Raw genomic sequence first — 18,146 nt, 5'->3', positions numbered from 1 at the left:
CCAAATGCTTGTCGTGATATTTACACATTTTGCATCCCAAAAAATACAAAAATAAATCTACATTTTGTCTTTCTTTCGACATAAATGTAATCTAATTCCTCCAGACATGAAGCTCACACATCATTAGGCCGAGTTAACAGGAAGCTTTTGAAGATCATCGTGAGTACATGGGTTTCAACTAAAACCACATCCTCAACCAAGAATACAATGAAATGTGGCACACTGTGTGAATTATATTTAAAAGCTGAGCCAGTCCATTTATGATTTTATACAAGACAATGGACACTCATATCAGTATATGGGGCAAAAAGCAGGATTCATCACAGTAAGCAGCAGCAGCTTGGTTAGTGAGAGAGAAGCTGAGGACAATAGAAGCTACTGGTGGACTGGGCAAAAAATCTATAGCTTTAACAGCTGAGTAGCCAATCAATGAGTGTGCAATTAATCATTTAATTCTTTGATAATAAACCAGTGGTTAAAGCAAGTAAAGTTAACTGGTTCCAGCTTCCCAAATTTGAGGATATGCTGCTTTTCTCAATTTTATATCACTGTAATTTAAATATTGTGGCCTTTCAGGTGGAATGAAACAATTTTCAATCACCATTTTCACCATTATCTGACATTTTATAACTGGACAATCAATCCTTTATTGGGCAAAGTGCTAAATAACTAAAGTATTTGTTGCTTGCAGCCCCCTAAAACTGAATTTCCATGTAAAAGCACACAAAAAAACCCTTGGTGGAGGCCAATTCATTGTCTTTGGAGCAAAACCTGATTTGCACCTTGGTGACATCAGCAAATCAAGGTTTAGGTTTACAGATTTTGGCATCAAAGACCACAAAGTCCATTTTTCTGCTAAATCTTGCCAGGTCTGCTTAGTTCTTTTATCCTGCTCATGCATTTATATGAAATCCATGCCACAGATACAGTTTATCACCATTTGTAAGCATGCTTTCCACTGCCAGACCAAAAACACGCCCTCACAGACCGTCAGCCTCCATGGAGATGTAGTTTCAGGTGAAAGACACAACACTTGGTCGTATTTCCATGTCAACAGAGATGCAGTGAATTGTTAATCTCGTCACACCTACCGCAGCTTATGGTAATACTGGTGTCAATGCAAAGTATACACCGCAAATAATGAAACACTGAAATCAAAGTTCACTGAAATCTTTATGAGGCATATTGCTCATGAAACAATCCCTTTATCTAATTCTACCAACACAAATACACAGGACAGTCTGTGTCTTTACAGATACAGTTCCAAATCATGTATGGACACAAATGAGGCAACTTTTGGTTTGTCAATAAACAACAAACGGAAGAAATGATCGACCACAAGACTGATCATGGTTAACATAAAACTGCATTTTTTTGGATTGCTTGGTGTGGGTGTTCAGGGGTGAATGTTTGTGGATTCGTTGTCACTGAAGTCCAGATCTGTGTGTATCTTGTTTGGATCACATTCCTAGTCCATCCAACATCTACAGTAGGTTTTCAAAGTCATAAAAGATGAGTGATGTTTTCAGCTGACCAAAATCTCCCCTTGTGAGTTTGCAAGAAAAGGCAGGATTGTTTAACATTTAGATCCTGCCTCTTTATGTGTTTGTAACTACATGTAGTGTTGATGCAGTTAGTGTACCTTTATGCTACGTTAACGCTGTGGAGTGTTGGTGCTGCTGTGACATACGGAGAGCACAAGACTGAGAAAATATCAGCACAGTCTTTCTCTCTTGTTCACTGTTGGAAAAATAGTTATGAAATAAAACTATATGGGCAACGTTGAGTTAACTAAAACCACCATGGGTTTCTTCTTTAAACAGAATAAATGTCACTAAAATATTCTCCTCCATTAACCTGAAGTAAAAAAGAGAAATCGGTTGAAGAAAAACAAAAACGGCAAACTTAACACACAAGAAAGGAAGACAATTTGTTCAATATTAAAAAAAAAAAAAAAAATCACGTCACTGATGGTTGTCTTGTTTGAATATTGCGTCATTTTCATTATGGTGGTAAATACACCATCATTAATATTGACCGAGTTTGTGAAACTAACAGCGTCCTCAATGATGACCAGCTTGAGGATACTGTGGGCTATATCAGGTTTACAACACCCAAGAAAACACTTGTTCAGGTCACACAGCAATCTTCGTAGAAGGGTAATCTTCCTTGTCGTTACTTGTCCCCAACCCCCCCCTGAATTTATACATGAGGATGATCAATTCCTATCTAATATTTACATTTGAAAAGGAGCCAGCTGCGGCCCAAATCAGGCTCCGGTTTCACAAACATAGGGGGGATGAAATGCAAAAAGGTGGGCAGCTTAAAAAGGTGGCATTTAACATACACCCCCCCCAAACAACCCACCAAAAAACATGGCTAGAAGACAAAGGATGTTGACAGCATGCATCACAGAATGAGATGCTACCACATGACCAGGAGGCCGGCCATGTTTGTTCTGAAAAAGGCCCAAATTGTACGTGTTAATCTTGTTAATGGAGCGGTTAACAAAGTCCTGCCACATGTTATTTTAGTAACAAAGGAACACCACTAGTGAAAAGTCAAAGTAACCTCAACAAGTTTTTATTCGTTGTAATAAAATCAAATAACTACCTAGCAGTTTTTCACCCCCTCAGTCCTTCTCTGTAGTCTCTACACTTCCAAGTGAGGGCCTGTACGATAATGACAATGTTGATAGTCCATGTGCTTGAATGGATCAGATCAATCAACTTCTTGTTCTCTAGCCACATCTAAACCAGTCTGAAAGGAGAGGATCCCAGTTTCTGTGTGATAAAATGATACGGGAAGGGAACTGGCAGACTTGATCTGATCATGTACTGGGAGAGGGGGATTGTGGAAAATGTCGGGTGTGTCTGTGGTGGGGGAGAAGGGCACTGGATCACAGCTCCACAGGTGGCTCTCCGAGTAGGCCGGGTCACAGGTGATGAATGACAGCCGTATTCGATCATGTTGATACTCAGACGGGCTATCTGAGTGATCACATGATGTAGACTTTCTCAGCCTGAGAGAAGTTGAATACTTCTTTGGTTCTGGGACACACCACTTTGTCATCTTGGCGGATGGACAGAAGGGACTGGAAGAGAAAATGAGCAGAGGAGGATCAATTAGAAAAACTACCATTTATATGACAAACATCTTTAGCTCATAATCCCTGTAACAGTGTACTCACATTGTAGCCGTACACATATCCATTAGGCAGCATCATTGGAGGGTTGTTTTCATTCATGACCTCCCCAGAGATCTTACAGACTAGTCTGGAGTTGGCGCAGTGGGCCATGGGTAGTGGCTGGGCCAACTTGTTAAGGGATTTACTGCACACTGGGCAGTCTGGGTTCTTAGAGGTACCATCCTCCTTGTAGCACTGACTGGAACGGGCGAGGAAGTTAAGGAAAATGAGTGAAATCATTTTTTTAATGTACAACGTGGTTATGAGTCTCACAGCTGACAGCATCAGTGGAAAGAATAATACACTCACTCTAAGCTTTTTTCCCCACTTACATGAGACAGACGAAGCAAAAAGAAGAGAGGGGAAAGATACGTACGATCAAGGCCTCTTTTCTGCAGCCACGTATACAGACAAATGAGATACAAGAGCACTCCCTTATTTTGTTTTGTTGTTTAAATCTTATGTCAGTATAATGGCTGCTGGTGTCCAGATTGTGCAGCGAAGCCCAAGTTAAAAAAAAAATGTTTAAAAATATGACACATTTTGTTGCATTCTGGCCATGGTTTCTAGCTCTGGCAAAAGCAAATATTTAATTAAGGAGTGCTATCTGTCCTTAGTTGTTTAAACTATCCAACTATATTAGAAGTAAAATAACAACTATCTGCACTTATTATCTTCATCAACTTTAATGCCAACCACAATCTACATCAGTCAGTAAAGAAAAAAGCTAAAATTCCTGTCAGTTTCCCATTAACATCTTTTACTCGCAAAGGTTTTATGGCACTTAAAATGACGATTATAGTTTGAGGAGCTCAACCCTAAAACAGAGTGTTGAGGAAAGGCCACAGTCTAATAATAAATTACACAAAGACGTTAAAAAGTACTGACAAAACAACTGGTAACATCAAGCTTTAAATACTACAATCTTCGATTAGTTTCGGTAGCCGTCCCTACAGAGAAATAAGTGTATGTTAAATAAATTGGTGCATATACAAGTGCCAGAGGCTGGAACAAGTGTTAATGTCTGAACAATGAGCATCTCTCTCCCTTGCAATTTAGTTACATACAAAGCAGAAAGCAGAAATGCAGTGGCAGAGTCTACAGAAACGGACCAACTGCAAGTCATGTAGCTTGATGCATTGTGGTGGCCTTCATGAGGATCTGATTCTTTGCCTTTTTTTTTTTTTTTTTTTTTTATTTGCACTATTTGAAGCTAATAATCCATGTAAAATACTTTTTTTCCTTTGTAGTACAAACAGACTTTGATGAAACAAATAACTCACTTTTGACCGAAATACATCTGTAGACGAAACCCTGCAGTTTCCTCCAACTAGTTTTATTCACAATTAAAAAAATTCTACAAAAACTTAGAAAGTCTGGCTGTGGAGATAAAAACAAGAGTCAGGAGCAACTCATAATTGTAAACACAGTATGGTAGGATACGGTGTCTTGATGGCAGACAGACCAGCCTGTAGAGTGATAGTGAAGACAGAGTTGTTCCCCAGCTGATGCAGTCTGTAATTGTCATATCGAAACTGCTGGATCAGCATCTTCCAGCGGGCTGGATCCAACAGATCCTGGTGGTTTAGAAAAAACAAGAGACAGAGCAGAGTGTTTTACAGTTACAGTCTCCTCAACACCCACTAATTTCTGGTTCTGAGAATGCACATACAGCAAGGAGCAGACCACAGTCACCCAACTTGCCCTACAACGTGCTATTTTGTTTCCTACACAAACCATGTTTACTCCACATACACAAACATATTTGACTACATTACAGACATTGGGGTGATGTAAATTGCAACACACAGCAGGCAGTAGCCAAGTAATCAATGTCATGTCGCCAGGATGTTCCAATCCCAGGGGCAAATTGTAACACGCACGCTCTGCCGTTGTGTGTTGCCCTTGAGAGGTTGTTTCACCAGTCCTCCGGAAATGACACCATCAGGGTACTGTGTCATTTCCCTCTGAGACTTGTGTGTAATGTTTGAAAACATCATAATGATGTGATAAAAACAATGAAGGTGAGGATGTTTTGACAACAAATATGGTGCACTTGAGGACAGCTGGGCAACCTGATTTTAACAACCTCAATAACTCCAGATCTCAAGTCCATATATGGACAGACGTTTGTTTGAGCAAACGGTGATCCCCTTTCCTTCCCAATGTGTTTTCATCACAGAGACATTCGACAATCTGAGTGCATTTTCTAAATTAAGTTACAGTTGCAGTTAAATCATTTTTGTTGGGCTGTGAGCTGTGGTGGTAATGTAATCAAGTAGGCTGACTTTATTAATACAGTGGAAACAGCAAATAGTTAACAATGACAGTGATCAATCTCTAAGGGTGTTTGCAGACCTAGAGTTGTCTTGCTTTGGTCTGAATCAGGGACTAATTTTGTTACAAAGCTGCATAATTGCCTAGAGTTGGTTTGTGTTCTCACAGCAGCATTTACAAGTGGACCAGATCAAATACCTTGCAGGAGAAAGCTGCTCTTGATTGGTCAGAATTTCCATGTGGGAAAAATCCAGGAAGTAAACCAACCGTTGAAGAAGAATACACTTGCAAGATAAATGTGACACTTTCTAATGTCACAATGGAGGGACAACTACGCAGGTTGATTTTAGCGCTGCTCATCGTGGACTATATTGCTGTCATTGTTCATTTTAGTCAAACCATACAGTTTGAAAACGAGGCACGGCTCCAACTAGAAAACAATGTTTTGATGCATTGGATGTGCTGAATGTGCATATTAAGGCAGTACAGGAGGAGGTGCACATTAATAATCCTCCAGGACTGTAACATGCTCATGTTTAACCCAAACAATGTGTCATGTGACTGCAGTTGGTTCAGATCCAGGTTGGAAGGGGGCAAAGGAACTTGAGTTCGACTGAACCAAACCAAACAGGGCAGGTGTGAAAGCACCCTTACATGGATCAAAAAGCTTGGGACAGAATTGTTCCTATACAAATGCTGTTTTAATGATTCACTTACAGTAATCAACCAGTCCACTTACAGTATTTTATATATGTGAACATATGGAAAAACAATTTAAAGCTACAGCAATTCTATTCTTTTTTTATACTCCCATTACCCTTTGAGTCGTAATAACCCATCTGTTTCCAGCTAGCCACCTAAGACTGGTGCTGCGTGCACAATGAAATCATGACGCGACAAAGTAAATTTCTCTCAATAAAAAATAAAGTGTCCTCGAAGTTTATGGCTGCTAGTGATGGAAACAGCACCTGTCATTGAAGCAACCCTCATTATGTGTTTTGATAATGCCCAGTTATGTAATAAAACAGCTTTACTGCATTTTGAAATACTCAATAAAAAATCAATAAATACTGAGCTGTCTGTTTCATTACTTTAGATTCATGGAGCAAAAACACATGTACTGATGTCAAATAAGACAAAAAAAAAATCAATTAAAAGAATCCATTTCTAGTGATCAATTTGACCCTGACGTGATCACTGTAAGAGGTATAGAGATATAACTATGTTTTCCCACTGGTGTAATGTAAGGGGAAGGGAGGGCATTTGTTACAAAGATGTACCGATTACTGATCATGAATTTAACATTGAAAAAAGTACCTGTGATGATAATTTAGCCATAAAATGAGCAGCCGTACAAACATTGGCAGTGATCAGACACTCTCAGTTCTGCCAGAAGCTGGCAAAAATGTGGCCACACTGGTTTGGCTCCGTCCATCTTCTCTGCTTGCAGAAATGCTTTTTGGAGCAAAGCACTGTTGTTGTGGTGCCATGATACAACTCTGTTACTCAAAGGAGTTTTAAATGGAAGTTTAAAAATAACACTGCTACCGAGAGCAGCTACTCCAGGACGAGTTTCAAGCAGCTCAGGAGGGAACTAAATTTATTTTACAGAAGGTGACAAACGCCCTCTAGTGGCTGGTCTGTTGCTCTACAACTGTCTTTGCTTTACATCTCTATTTCAGTGGTTATTCTCATTAATAACAAGCATGTTATGTTCATGATTTATTCACAGATAATATTCTGTGTTCATCATGATGAGTGTATATCTTGGTTTTGGCATTGCCATGTGAAGTTTTGTGTGAATTGCTTACAAAATATTGGAAACCCAGACGAGTATACCATAATATACATGTGTTTGAAACGAGTCTGATCAAATAAAATGCCATTAATATACACATCTGTACCCAGAAATTCTTTAGGTTTACCTTGTATGGGGAGATATGTGTATCTGATGGGAAGGCCAGCATGCCCATCACCTGCCGGACCTCATCCAGCTGTCCACCCTCCGCTTGGCTGAAGTGCTTCCTTGCATGTCTGAGAAACACAGAGACACATGAACAAGATCAGTAGGTGATACGATGTTAGTGGCTTCTGTAATGGTTAAAACGCAGAAGTTGCAGTTAGTGTGGACATTTGTGCACGTGTTACCTGACTGCATCCATGCGTTTGTTTTGTCTGATGAGTTCAATGAACTCCTGGATTCTCAGACTGAACTCCAGACAGCTCTGCCACAGAAACAGACAAAAGAAGTCAGTAACTTTAAACCACTGAAGAGCTGCAAAATCCTCACAGTCTCCATTTGCCCTTCAAGGACCTTGAGAACAGACAGGAAACAGATCTCTTTCATACTACTACTGCAGTGCTGGTAGATTCTCAAGATGCCTTTCAATATTTTATCACCCAAATGGATTTTTGGAACAGAAAAAAACACACATATCCCACCACTTTGGCTAGTAGAGTTTATTAATAACAGTTGGAACTAAAATTTACCTGCATTCAGCAGTGAGCTGGAGCTACAACAGACCAAATTTCACAAGTGCTCTCATGAGAATTAAATCATAGACATTTCGCCTAGTGCTAGCATCCCAAATTTTAACTAACACTATGAATATTCTGCCATCTATAGAGTACAAGGTTGACTTACAGTAAATAGTAACAGCTAACTGGGAAGCTTATTATGCCTTGGTGGAGGTCTACGCTCTACTGAGTACTTGTCTGGTTTAATAGGATAATCTCAGGATTAACTTGTAACTTGCTGCCACTGCCAAAAGGGCAAAACACACAGGAAGAGTAATTAAATCTTAACAGGGCAATTTCAGAGCACAGACAGTGTTACACTGCGGACACTTGGTTAGAAAGAGTAGATATATGCTACACAGAAAACCAATAAGCATTTGGCCACTTCTGCCTGCCTGATATGCTTCAGCTCAACTGGTGAAGTTATTGTTACTATTATTATTATTTTGTATATTTGTTATGAGCATGGCTTTTGTCATTTGTCAGGCCTTTAAGGGACAGTTCCCTCAAAATCAAAAATACACATTTGTCCTCTTACCTTTGGTGCCATTTATTTATCTAGACTGATTTGGTGTGAGTTGCCGAGTGTTGAAGATATTAGCCACAGAGATGTTTATCTTCTCTTAAATATAATAGAAACCGACTTGCGTTGGTCACAGCGCCAAAAACACGCATATGAAAAACTCAACAGCAATGTAGAAACGATTTTCTTTCTACCAAACTAAACCCGCCAACCGTATCACCGTGCAGACGGAAGCCTGCATCTACTCCGAGCTCACCTAGCACCACTGAGCTTGCAAACGTTATAGCTCAGCCAAGGAGGATGACTTTAATGTTTACACCTCAGGCTGTCATGAGAATGAGCCTCTCGTCCATGAGTAGTTGCATGCTTGCTCATGCACAGTGACACAGTTGGCGAATATAGTTTCTATGAAAGTGCTCACAACGACTGTAGATCATCTTGAGTAACCAGGTCATGATTTCTGGAAAGAGACACTGCTGTTGAGTTTTACAAATGCATTTTTTTGGCACTTTGAGCACCACAAGCTGAGTGACTTCTAGTTCCTTTATGTTTGAGAGAAAGCGCACATCTCTACTGCAGATATCTCCAACACCTTCGCAACTCAGCCCTAAAAATCTGATTGAAAACCACACAACAGGTAAGAGGATTTGGAGGTGAACTGTCCCTTTAACTTGGATTTGTGAGGTCAAATCTGACTCTTGTAAATGACCTACCTTCATCTTGCGGAGGCGGGACTTATTGTCATGGCACCAGGCTAGGCAAGTGGCCGTCTCCTGCCTCTCCAGAGACTCCTCCACCTCCTTAGCTGTGAGGAACATCTCAATGTTGACCAGATCCTAAACACACAGGTGAGTGAATATGTTAATAATGTAGAAGAAGAGCATCTGAAAAAAACCAAAAGGTAAGCACAGTGGTGAACAAAATATCAGATCCAGAAACAATCAAATGAATTCACTTATTAAAATCCTGTTACAGTTGTCAGGGTGACTGAGGTCACAACACACACATACATAATAAATGTGTCTTAAGTTACACTGACAGTATGAATGACCTTGAATGACACAACGGAGCATTCACACACAGACAGTTACCTCTATACCGCTCTGTCTGGCCAGTTTAACAGCTGTGTTGTAGTAGCCGCAGCGCAGCAGATGCTCCACCATCATTCGGTCCATGCGTTTCTTCTTCCACAGGTTGACCGAGGCCGGCTGGTCGCTGCTGTGCTCCTTCAAGTGCTCAATGCGACGCTTACACAGCTTGGCACTCTCATCTTCTGCTTGGATGGACTCGGCAGCCTGTGGGATGTAAAAACACATAAGATATTTACAAAAAGCTCAATATGCATCATGTAAAACAGAAACACAAGTTCGAATTCATGACCATTCAATTGTTAGATTTCCTAAAAGAAGGAGCAAGTTTGTTTTTTGGAACAGAAAACACTGAACTTATTATAAACCTGTTGTGCTACTGATTACCACAAACTGATATTTTAGTCTGAACCTCACACTGAAGCCAAACCACAAGGACTTTCAAACCTTGAACACTGTTCAAAACAGGCCAGCTGCTTCCTGTTCTGTAGATAAACTCTTACGTGATGGAGGTCAGTTGAAGCCAAGGGATCACACAAATCTAAAAATGTATTCCCACAGCTGCATGTTACATTTATATCAGAAAATTTTGTTTGAAGTGACAGCAGTGAACAGTGAAGAGTCTTTCATCCTACAACACATGTTTACATTCCTCTGTGCACTGTTGCACGAAATTTCCAAATAAAATTGAATTACTTTGTTTTTATTTAATACGACATCTCTGGCTTATGATCCTTTTTAAGCCTTGAAATAAACTCTCACTTTAAGATTTCATTCTTGACTTTTGTGCCACTTTTCTTCTACACCAGCTGGACCGGATTTGGCTCAACATATTTGGGAGGGAAATGACTCCCACGGCCCGAGCACAGCAGTGTAGTGTCTAGTGTAACCTTGCCTTCAACTCAGTGAGTACTGAGTTCTTATGTACCTGCTGAACAACACGTTGGCACAGAGGGAAAAACAAACTGCAGAATGTGTTTTGATCACTTGTTTTCTGTCGCTTTTGAAAGGTCTGATAGAAGAACGGGCCAGGCAGCATTCCACCGCCGACAAACACAATCCACCAAGGCCACAGTTATACCAGTAGAAAGAAACCACGGCCACAAAAGGTGCTTTTGTTAACAGGGGTGAGTAATGTGGCTTTTAACAGTTGGCTCTAGCTGAAGGGAGATCTTGTTCATAGATGAAAAACTGCTGGTACCAGGGTCAATACCAGTGCTTGTATTTTTTTTAAACTACTAGGGACTTAGTGAACGTAGAGTTTTCCCTTTTTAAAGAGAAAGTATATGTACAGTATTTGTGTTTTTCCAAGCTTCTAAATGGGTTGCCATGTAAGATGATTTCTTGGTCTTATGCACACTAACAGAAAAGAAATAATACATTTCTTTTCTGCTATATCTCCATCCATCCAAGGCCAGATTTAGAAAATAACCTCCAAAGTGGTTACAATTAAAAAATCTGTCCCTGAAGTGTAGTATCAACAGAGACAACAGTACAAACACAGACATAATAATGGCGATAAACCTTCCACAAACATAGCTGGCATAGCTGCACTTGCCACCAATTTTGGGCATATTCTCTGTTGAGTCTGATCCTCTCTGTAATCAATATTTCGTACAAGAGCAGCCCTCTGAAAACTGAAATAATCGAGGCAACACCTTTATTGTAAAGTGAGTTAATTAGTTAGAAATTAAAACCCCAAAACAAGCGATCACACTGAAAGAGTCAGAGGCAAAATACCTGTGATTAAGCACATCAGCAAACAGAGGGTAACTGCCTGTATTATTCTCAAGTGTCAGTCATCCAACTGTCAACCATAATTAACTCAAAGAGAAATGATCAGACTGATCTGAAAACACTGCTAATGACATCAAACTTTCAAGCCTTTGGTGTGCAGGTGGCCCTTTAGAAGTTTTACATCCCAGTCCTTGTGCAAAATTGACCATCGTGGCAGCACCTTAGCCAGTCTGGAGGGACATTACCTAACCAGAGAGTGCATGTTGTCGTACATACATTAGATGTTTTCATGTGCGTACCCAAATATCTTGGGAAGGAAGAGGAAAGGGGAGCGAGACGCGTCTGGATACAGGCGAGAAATGTGAGCAGATTATCATAGTTTCTAAATGTGCAGTGCAGAGATGATACAGATGTATATAACGTGGACCTGCCCTACAGAGAAAAATCCACATCATCATAGCCTTGTGTACAACAAAAATCTATACATACAAAACACTCCTTAATGACAATAGAAAGGAAACTGCTGCCTTAAAGTGTGCGTTTGTGTATTTCATCTGTATCCCTCACCTTCCTCTTCAGGGCGCTGAGCTTCTCCACCACACCATCCAGCAGTGACACCACGGAGTCGACCACTGGGAAGCTGCTCAGCGTCTTCTCCAGCTCTGCGACAACCATCGTCACGTGACTCGTCTCCCGGTCGATGTTCTTCTGAGCCGCCCTGAAGCGTTTGTTCAGAGTCTCGTACGGCACCTGCAACGGCAACGCCACGGCTTGTTTACCTCAGAGTATCAGACATTCAGGTGTAGCAGTGGCAGAGAGCAACAATGCAGCTCAGTACAATATCTCAAAGCATCATTAGTGAACAAACACATATGAAAACGACCTCTAACTCATTAACGTTTGGATTGTGGGTTTTTTAGATAGCTGAGCTGTAATGGATCTTGTACAAAACAAAACAGTACTGTTGTGCTATACTTATTGTTTGGGTTACTCTATAGAAACAGAATGTTTTGCATAAATATCCTGTCTCGTAGGGACAACAGAGACTGCCGTACTCACAAACAATCATATAGAAACTAGGAATGAACAATCTATGCGAATAAATACTGAGAAACTTCTCTTCATTACGACAAAATTTCTTTTCCAGTATGTAAAATAACCTTTTCTCCTGCTGTTAATGTTTCTTTCAAAACTGTCACCAGCAGCTGGAATGAGGTTAGCACTATCAGCACTGTGAAGTGTCGTCTCGCAGCCTAATTTCATGACATTTCTGCAGTAAGAACTCCTCAACAGAAACAAATTAAAGCAGGAAGCAGATAACTGGCCCCTACTTCAACAGACTGCAAAAAACTCTTTCTTGCTACTGCTATGTACAGAATATTTGATCATTCCTACATTTAATTTCACATGCATTCTTATTTGTACTGTACCAACTAGAATCAACAAGATCCACTTATTCCCTACAAAGTTCCTGGTTTAAGTTTTCCTAATACTTTATGTAACAATATCTTAATAATGAGGCTTTTTAATGTGTTTATTATCATTTCATTGTTGGCCTTACAACTGACTTTAAAATGGAAGAATTTGTTTTCCACAGCCTTTTACAGTTTATGGCCAAAACTAGGGCTGAACGATATGGAAAAAATTAAATACCACAGTATTCGTGACCAAATATCTCTACATCAATATTGCTGCAATATTGTGGGGTTGACAGTTGTTGCTTTCATAAAATATTTACACAATGTTTGATAAATAATAATCAGTAATATGGATAAAAGGACAAAGTGGGAAAGGGCAAAGAATAGACCAGCTAGAAGAGGCTGCCGAGTTCAGAAAATGACATCACTCTACTGTAATGCAGCTTTTAAAGCCAGGAAAAGACAACACTTATGATTTTACAATATCCAAAATCTCAGGCGATATCTAGTCTATATCAATATAATATCACTCTACTACCCAGCCCTAAACAAAACTACAATATTATATAAAGAAGCTTCTCTTTTGTGTCACCATTACAAGCCAACGTGGTTATCTTCTCCACATGAACTGTGCAAAGTCAATTTAAACAAAGCTAATAATATAATATAAAACTTTATTTATCTCAAGGGAAATTTCTGTACAGCAGTTGCAATACAAAGAGAGAGGAGGGTAGATACAAACGGTGCAAATGTACAAAAAACTGAATAACAGTATGGGTGATAAATATGGTAGGGTTGTGTATACCATATGTATTTTATATATATGTTTGTACACTATTTAGACTGAGGTAGTTAGCGTAAAGAGTTCAAGAGTGCATGATGGCACAGACAGACTGTTCATGATTAGATCTATAATATTTCTTTTAATGTCTCATTACTGCACATTACATCCCTACATGCTGAATGCTATGCTGAATATTAATCTATCACAACAGATAAATCTCACCTTGACCACAGTGAGGGAAGAAAAGCTCTGTATTCAACGAGATCTAAAGACTATTATCCCTGATCAAAGCAAACAGCGCAGTGTTCCCCCCCCGCTTGTACTACAATGCAAGATGTCTCCGCAGATACCTGTGAACCAGATTCATTTGACCGTTGTGGTTCCTTCTCTAAGATACTGCATATAAAACAAGACGAGAGCTTTGATCCATTACGAGGATTTTCTTCTCCTCAGTTAGAGCCAAGTTAATTTCACAGGTCACTAACATTGGACAGGAAGAGGATACAATAAAGAATGTTGCTGCTCTGCAGGAATTATTATTGTTATTAATCGAATCTATCAGCTCTAATTTTGCCAAATTAAAGCCCAGAAGGAGAGCCTTTAATTCAGATATTTAATTGCACCACAGAGCAGTTTTGTACGCACTAGTAAATATTCATTAGTGTCCTGCTGACAGAAACAGAGGGCTTATTCTGCTTAGGCATGTGTATGGCCACTGTATGTGAGGGAAGAGGTGGAGAAGGCATTGGCTTTACATCAGTCTCCACCATGTTTTTTTCCCCGAGGTCTACATCAAGATCAGGGTTGGCCACTGATACATTCTACTAGTCAGTGTTTGTCCAGCAAATATTGATTTTTAGTGATCAACACATTACTTGAGGGGGTCGTGAAATGGAGGCTTCAGTAGCCAGATCCAGCAGATGGTGATGATTACACTAAGATGTAGAGAAAGACAAATCGATTCATAAAATATGCATAAAGCTTCCAGTGTATGCAAACAAGCAAGGTTGAGCGGAATAATGCAGCAGAACTAAAGACCATAGAGATTATGTCAATAATTTTATCAATAAGTCGTTTCTCAAATAGATTCTGAAGAATATGTACAACATCTCCACAACATAAAACATTGATGTGTATAATATAACATTCTGGGGCTTTAGCCTTTACAAGAAAGTTTAACAGGAGACAGAAAACACAAATAAGTGAACATGATTTCTTTCTATTATGATTCTCCTGTACAGTTTGATAAAATACAACTATTTTCTCTTTAATATGACTGGCTACTCTTTTACAGGGTGTCTACAGGTTTCAGACAAGGCTGCACAATTATTCAAAATATTATCAAAATTGCAATATGGCCGAGTACAATATCCAGATACAGAGAAACCCCTGCCTACAAATCATATTCCAGACACAAGGGGACATTCTTCTTCGGTTCAAACCCCAGCAAAAATCCCATCCGGGTCATTTTTAAAAATATTTTTCTCAGGGAAAATAAAATGCATAAATTACCATTTTCACTAAAAGCACAACGCATATCGCAGTCACATTATCTGTTAAAGCAATATCTTTTTTTTTGACATATAGTGCAGACCTGTTATCAGACACTTAAATCAAAGGATCAATTAAATTTAAGTCAGATTTTTCTGACAAATCATGTCTTATTCAATCATTGCAGGTAAGTATAAATCTAAGTAGAAGTGAGTTAGGTTAATCTACATTTTGCCAACAGGTAAGCGTGAATATACAGTAAAAAGACAGTGTTAGGTTAAGTAGATTTGTAAAATCAGAAATGTGGACTTTCACACAGAGGAGCCTGATTCATTTTGACAAAAAGAAATTACAGCCTAATATCTATCAAACTGAATCCAATTCATTTTAATACTTTTAAAGGACCAGCAGATGCCCTATTTTACACACAACCTTGATTTACTTGACAGCTTACATGTAAATCAGTCATGAACACACTTCAGACAGCCATTATACACACCAGGCAGACACTGTGTGAGTGGTTGTCTGTCATGATTTGTTGGGAGGCGGCTCATTGTGAGAGACATCCACCAGCACACGCCAAGCAGCGCACATTAATCATTAATGATAATCAGGATCACTATAATCATTAAATGGCTTGAGCAGGCTAATTTTAGTGAGGCTGAATGATGATTTTGTCTTACCTTGAATACAGACACATTCTCTCAAATATGCAGCATTACAATGACATTTCACTGTGATGGGCCTGCATCTACAGCACACAGATTAACAAACCACTGGTCACAAAGTCTAGCCATTTATGCATGTTAATATATACATTAGGTTAACCATTTTCTTTTGAGAGTGCTTGTGGCAAACCTTAAACTGCTCTGGATGAAAATATTCATAAACATTAACAAGGACATAATATCCACCACATAGTATATTTTGTTGGTAATGCAGATCCCTCTGTGCCACATTAATTCTGCTTAATATAGCTCCAAATGTATTCAACACAGCTCCCCCCCAGCAGTAGACTCCCATTTGATGCCAATTATAACCATCACTCCTGTCTTAAAATGGTGCCCATCATCCTTACTGCAGCATCCAAGCAAAGACAGACATATCCCTACACCACAGCCATGCTCTCCTGAACACACAGACGACTTAACATCGCCAACCACACGTTACATCCATCATGACAACGCCATGCCATTAGTTACCACACAAAAGCTGTCATTACATTGCTACTCACAAACGTGCTTTAATACGACGACGCTTTCTGTCTTGCTGTGTGAAGGCGGCTGAACACAGGAGCAGCCCGGGCTTGTTTCAGCTCGTCTTTTAGCAGTGGTGTCGCAGTAACGTTATGTGGAATGGAGGAACAGTACGTGTGTGCGGCAGCAGGCTGTGATTTCTCTCGCTGGCCATTTTGAAGTGCAGAGAGGCAGCAGCAATCTGATGACACTGCGCTAACTCGCAGGGCTGATTCTCTGCCTGACAGCGTTGCGTTACGGGCTCTCCCCCTGTGATTTCAACCGATCCATCTTGCAGCCTGCTACTATTTGCATGCCCGACGTTACGTTATCCGGTAGGCTACCCATCTTTTGTGACGATAAAAGTGGCTAATGCTGGTTTCACCACAGCAAACTGGCTAGCAGGCCAATCACGCCTGTAAGCCATTTCTTTGACGCCGTGGCTGGTTGTTAAACGGATGAGCAGCCACGTTGTGACATGTCTGCCTGTGGTGATGTTTATTAAACGCCTATATTATCCTTTAACTGAATTAAACCAACAAACGGTTAGGTATCCAGGTTAGCACGGCCGTTAAAGTCGTTCGCACACGTTAACCACACAGCTAGCGACCGTTAAATTAACGTTACGTTAGCTAACATATGCAGCATTAACTGACAGGTCATAACTCATGTCAAAGGATCGTATTGTGAAAAACAACAGGGTTAAAGTGAAGCTAACAGCTCTGAGGTCCTCGACACACTTGACGTCAATAATATGGACTCATAAAAGGCAGCAGACACCCAGCTAGCTAGCCAACTGCTATTGTTACATATCGAAATACTTCGTCGTTGCCGTCGCTTTTAAAACACAGGTAGTTTGTGGACGCTGCTACCTGGCTAAGCTAGTCCAGCTAACGTTAGCCTCCCTGTCAAGTTCGCTGCTCTCGCTAACAAATGGACTAAAAATCCACATTTTCCAAACAGGGTCAAACACGTCGTGTATTTTACACGCACCAGAGTCGCGAGGCTATTGATATATGGTAGTTTGAGCTTTTGTTTACCTTCAGGGTGGGATATTCTTGGACTTTGAGAGCCATGGACAGTTGAGATGCTGTCTCTTGCACCGCCATCTTGGTTTTGTGGTTTTCTTGTGGTTGTTTGTGTTTTTTTTTCCGACCAGCTCAGAATGGCCTCGGTGCTCACTACCGCCATCTGCTGGGACGGTGTCACACCTGCCTCTATGTCAGGAGCTCTGTGTGGTGGCTGCAAACACAAAGTCATATACAGCATATTATTTACATACAGTCACTATGAGGCTATTGCAGACAAAATAATATCACCACAAGATACTACAGACCACTGTCACTTTACCTTTATATAGGCTACTTTACTATTTTACAAACTGTTTACTCCTCTGTGTATTTATTACTCATAAAGCTTAAACATTTGTTTCATTCCTGTTTAGTTTTATTCATTTGCATACCACAAAATTTGTATTTATCATATTTTATTTATGTTTTTACTTTAACTTTCACTGTTTTATGATAGATAGATGGATATACTTTGTTGTCATTCAAATCCACACAGTCAACAGTGCACATAAGAATGAAATTTCATTGCATTTGTCTCACTGAATAAAGTATGGATAAAACTATACTTCAGCAGCAAAAGTGCTAGTGCAAATAATAAATATAAAAATGTACACATGCTTCAACTAATACAAGTCCATCAAGCTCAGACCAGAGATCAGTGAGAGTGTGAGAAGGGGGTTATCGACTGAGTTTTGAGTTGCAAAACCTGGCTGTTGTGCTCCTGATGGTGCAGTACCTCTTGCCAGCAGGGAGAACAGTCCATGGTGACCATTATCTCCAAGAGCCAAGAAGGGTGCCGCCATCTTGTATTTATGTCGT

General features: G+C 39.9%; 1 protein-coding gene across 1 annotated transcript; it reads right to left on the bottom strand.

Annotated features, from left to right (window-relative positions):
* Nucleotides 1–1,154: 1,154 nt before the first annotated feature.
* On the bottom strand, nt 1,155–17,454 carry maea (macrophage erythroblast attacher, E3 ubiquitin ligase). Its single transcript, XM_033633607.2, has 9 exons — nt 17,298–17,454; nt 11,897–12,079; nt 9,596–9,799; nt 9,218–9,340; nt 7,613–7,689; nt 7,390–7,498; nt 4,631–4,764; nt 3,191–3,386; nt 1,155–3,094 (listed from the first exon to the last, which is right to left on the bottom strand). Exons 1-9 carry the CDS (start codon nt 17,364–17,366, stop codon nt 2,999–3,001), a joined length of 1,191 nt encoding a protein of 396 aa, XP_033489498.1. The 5' UTR covers nt 17,367–17,454; the 3' UTR covers nt 1,155–2,998.
* Between the last annotated feature and the right edge of the window lie 692 nt (nt 17,455–18,146).

The sequence above is a fragment of the Epinephelus lanceolatus genome, chromosome 7 (assembly GCF_041903045.1).
Source record: "Epinephelus lanceolatus isolate andai-2023 chromosome 7, ASM4190304v1, whole genome shotgun sequence".
NCBI lineage: Eukaryota > Metazoa > Chordata > Actinopteri > Perciformes > Serranidae > Epinephelus > Epinephelus lanceolatus.
This window is presented reverse-complemented; position numbering and strand designations above follow the sequence as displayed.